Source organism: Morone saxatilis, unplaced genomic scaffold (genome assembly GCF_004916995.1).
Source record: "Morone saxatilis isolate NCDOM2014 unplaced genomic scaffold, NCSU_SB_2.0 Contig8, whole genome shotgun sequence".
Classification (NCBI taxonomy): Eukaryota; Metazoa; Chordata; class Actinopteri; family Moronidae; genus Morone; species Morone saxatilis.
In genome coordinates, this window is record NW_023340257.1 from 26,887,204 (window position 1) to 26,891,317 (window position 4,114).

At 45.6% G+C, this 4,114-nt stretch overlaps 1 protein-coding gene across 1 annotated transcript; it reads right to left on the minus strand.

Annotated features, from left to right (window-relative positions):
* Positions 1-1,402: 1,402 nt before the first annotated feature.
* Positions 1,403-2,344, minus strand: rpl35a (ribosomal protein L35a; the record flags this gene model as incomplete). The annotated part of the gene is given in 2 exon segments (XM_035679453.1): positions 1,403-1,491; positions 2,200-2,344. Coding segments are annotated over 2 exon segments (169 nt in total), but the record flags the coding sequence as incomplete, so codon positions are not given.
* Between the last annotated feature and the right edge of the window lie 1,770 nt (positions 2,345-4,114).

Here is a 4,114-nt window from a genome sequence, read left to right on the forward strand (position 1 = left end):
TAATACTACAATAAACAATAATACAATAGTAAACAATAATAATACTACAATAAACAATAATAATACAATAGTAAATAATAACACTACAGTAAACAATAATAATACAATAGTAAACAATAATATTACAGTAAACAGTAATAATACTACAATAAACAATAATAATACAATAGTAAATAATAATACTACAGTAAACAATAATACTACAGTAAACAATAATAATACAACAGTAAACAATAATACTACAGTAAACAGTAATAATACTACAATAAACAATAATAATACAACAGTAAACAATAATACTACAATAAACAATAATAATACAATAGTAAACAATAATAATACAATAGTAAACAATAATAACACTAAAATAAGTAAATAAATAGTATCTCACTTGTGAGTACTACAGAAATAGTGCAGTATTTTATTTTGTAGTAGTTTTTGAATATATCAGATATAAAAGCAGCACGACCCTTCAGATTAAAAGCATGCTCCAGAATAAAGGGCCCTTCAGAATAAAAGCCCGGGATGCTGCCGTTATAAAACAAACTGACCTCGCGCTCTGAGCATCAGACCGGAAACGGTCCAAATAAAAACAACAATCAGCTGATGGTCGGTGACCCGCTCACCTGTCTGTCTCTCTGCCTGCCTGTCTGTCTGCCTGTCTGTCTGTCTGTCCGCGCTGGGACAGGCTCTCGTCCTGCCTGTCCTCCTTCAGGTCCGCCGTCCTCCGTAAACAGCTCGTGCAGTCTCAGAGAGCAGCGCGGAGGATCATGGGAAACAGAGTCCTGCGTGACGACAGACCTCCCGCATCCCCGCTACTGACGTCAGTGCCGACGTCATGTGACGGTGTCTCTGATCCCCGAGTTCAAACTGACAGGCTGATCAGTGATTATTGATCCTCTTTATTCTTCTACCGTCAGTTAATAATGTTAATGTTTGATTCAATAAAATACTGAAGTACGATTGATCAGCACAGATCAATATCTGTTGGTGTCCAACTGAACTTTACATTTATAAATATATAAATATGTAACAGCACTGTAGTGAAAACATAATCAATATCTGCTGGTGTGAGTTTCAGTCACATATATAAATAAATATATAGCACTGTGACACATCGATCAATAAAAAACAAGATTAAAGCCTCAAACATTACTTCAAAATAAAAGTCAGAAGAACCGACTCGCTGCTTTACAGCAGAGGACCTGACTGCTGTGCAGAGGTCAGGTAAAGCCAGTGTACTCAGCTATAGATCAGACTGCGGAGTCACAGGTTCGAGTCCCACAGCTGGATGGAGCTTTAGAGAATGTCTCCCAAAATGCTTTGCTGCAAAGTTCCCTGTCACTGTTGAGTATTGATCACACTGACAGTATTGATTATCAATAAAGACACACAGACACAGTTTGGACCTGATCAGATTTATTGTTTATGTACAAACAAACAAACATCAGCTGCAGAAGATTCCTCTCACACCCGAGATGGATACAGCATCTGAAACAGACAGGAAGTCAGTGAGACGCCACCACATACAAGCATCCTGAAACAGACAGGAAGTCAGTGAGACCGCAAACAATAAAGCATCTGAACAGACCAGGAAGTCAGTGAGACCGCCAACAATAAAGCATCTGAAACAGACAGGAAGTCAAGTGAGGACCGCGCCACAATAAAGCATCTGAAACAGACCAGGAAGCTCAGGTGAGACCGCCACAATAAAGCATCTGAAACAGACAGGAAGTCAGTGAGACCGCCACAATAAAGCATCTGAAACAGACAGGAAGTCAGTGAGACCGCCACAATAAAGTCAGTTATTGGGAGTTTAACAGTTATCAATCAGCTGTTGGTGTTTACAATAATTGATCTGAACTGACTGATTTACTCTCAATATTTACACTATTGATTATTCAGTCAGTAAGAGACTGATAAGTGTTCACTGATCAATAACTGATCAATAAGATGAGTCCTGGACTACGAAGCAGGTTAAAATACCCAGAATTCTCTCTGACACTGTTATTGATCCTGATGGGAAGCTTGATCAGTATTATTGGTGACAGTCTACCCGACTGTCTGACAGTGCAGCATTATTGATTATTGATCAGTAGTTCGGGCTGTTGAATATCTGTGAAGTGATCAGTTATTGACATCATTAACATTAGTCCTTCCTGTAGCTGGTTCTGGTCCTGGTTCTGGTTCTGGACTCACCACGCGGACTCTGTGTCCGATGGCCTTTGCCGGCAGGTTGCTGCTGAACTTTGCTCGGACCATCCCGCTGCTGCCGTGAGCTCGGGTCACCTTCCCCCAGATCACCCGGGTCTTATTGGGCTTCCCTCCGGGCGTCACGGTGTTCCTGAAACAGAGACACTGCATTTACACCGCGGGCGGGGCGGCTGGGACGGGTGGAGAAGCACCTGCATTTACACCGCGGGGCGGCTGGGACGGGTGGAGACACTGCAATCTTACACCCGCGGGGCGGCTGGGAACCGGGTGGAGACACTGCAACTTTAGCAGCCGCGGGGCGGCCTGGAGCGGGTGGAAGACCACGCATCTTAACACGCGCGGGGCGGCTGGGACCGGGCTGGACGACCACTGGCATTAACCACCGCGGGGCGGCTGGACGGGTGGAGACCAACCTGCCATTACAGCGGAGGGGCGGCTGGGACGGGTGGAGACCCTAAACAGCGGTTTACGCTCTTTTAATTCCCTTCAACCTCCGTGTAACACACATTTAACAGTTAGACAGAGTTCCTTTAAAAACACTTTGTTCGCTATTCTGAGTTCCGATATTATTGGAAATGTCCCTCGCGATACCGATACCTCGCCGGCCATCGGTATCGGCGATTATCGGAGTCCAGCACCGATCCGATAGCCACGTCATTTATTAAAAATGCAGTAATCTATTTACTGGTTAGCATCCCGTCAAGGCTCTTTAAAACCAACCTGCAGCTGCCTGTTTTTTAAGAGACGAGGAAGGAAATCGATCACTGTTGAAACAGACACCAACAGACTTCACGTGTGTCCAGAGCCGGCTGACGGCGAGGCTTGGAGCTAAGATAAGCCCAGCAACTGTGGTAATATTTCAACAGTGGAATCTCCACCAGTAAGACTGCGAGCTGTAAACGTGTGCAGAGATACAATCTCAGAGCAGGTGGCAACCGAGATCCATTTTAAACCACAAAGTTAGTTTAATGAAACACTGAAGAAACCGTCAGCCTAAAGAACAACGACCGCGGAAAAAGACCGGAGACGCAGCAGCAAACTCCTGGAAGCCTTTTTATACGTTTTTAATTTAAAAATAAATGTCTTTGAATTTGCTGTACTTAACTCATGTTCTTCCAGTCATCAACAGGCGCGAGTAACGATATTATACCACCAACACCGGAATCCAGAATCAGGAAGGAAAATGGTATCGGACATCTCCTAGTTCCTAAAGCAGAACGTTCACTTTGAATGAGTGCCAGATGAAAATATACATATCAACGACATTTTAACGCCTTTAAAAAGGCCGATCTGTTTTACCCCCTGTTGGGGAAACTCCATTGCAGATGATCAGCGACTAACACACCAGATCACCTGTCTCCAGAGTCCCTGGAGGAGGCAGGAGGAGGAAGGAGGAGGAGGCAGAGGCGGGAGGGGAGGAGGAGGAGGAGGAGGAAAAGCAAGGGGAAGAAGAACGAAAAGGAGGAGGCGGAAGGGGGACAGAGGAGCCGTAAGAAGAGAGAAGAAGAAGACAGAAGAAGAAGAAGAGAAGAAACGGAGGTGAGGGGAGGAGGAAGAGGGAGAAGGGGAGGCAGGAAGGAAGAAGGGAGAGAGGAAGCGAGGAGGGGAGGAGAAGAAGGAGGAGCAAGCGGAGGAGGAGGAAGAGGAGGGGAGGAGGAGGCAAGAGGAGGAAAAGAGGAGGAAGAGGAAGAGGAGGAGGAAGAGGAGGAGGAGAGGAAGAGGAGGAGGAGAGGAGGAAGGAGGAGGAGGAGAGAAGAAAGAAGTGGGAAGACAGGGGAAGAAAGAAGGGAAGAAGGGGAAGAAGAGGAGGGACAGGGGAGGAGGAGGAGGAGGAGGAAGGCAGGAGGAGGAGGAGGAGGAGGAGGCGAGGAGAAGAAGGGGAAAGAAGGGGAAGAGACGC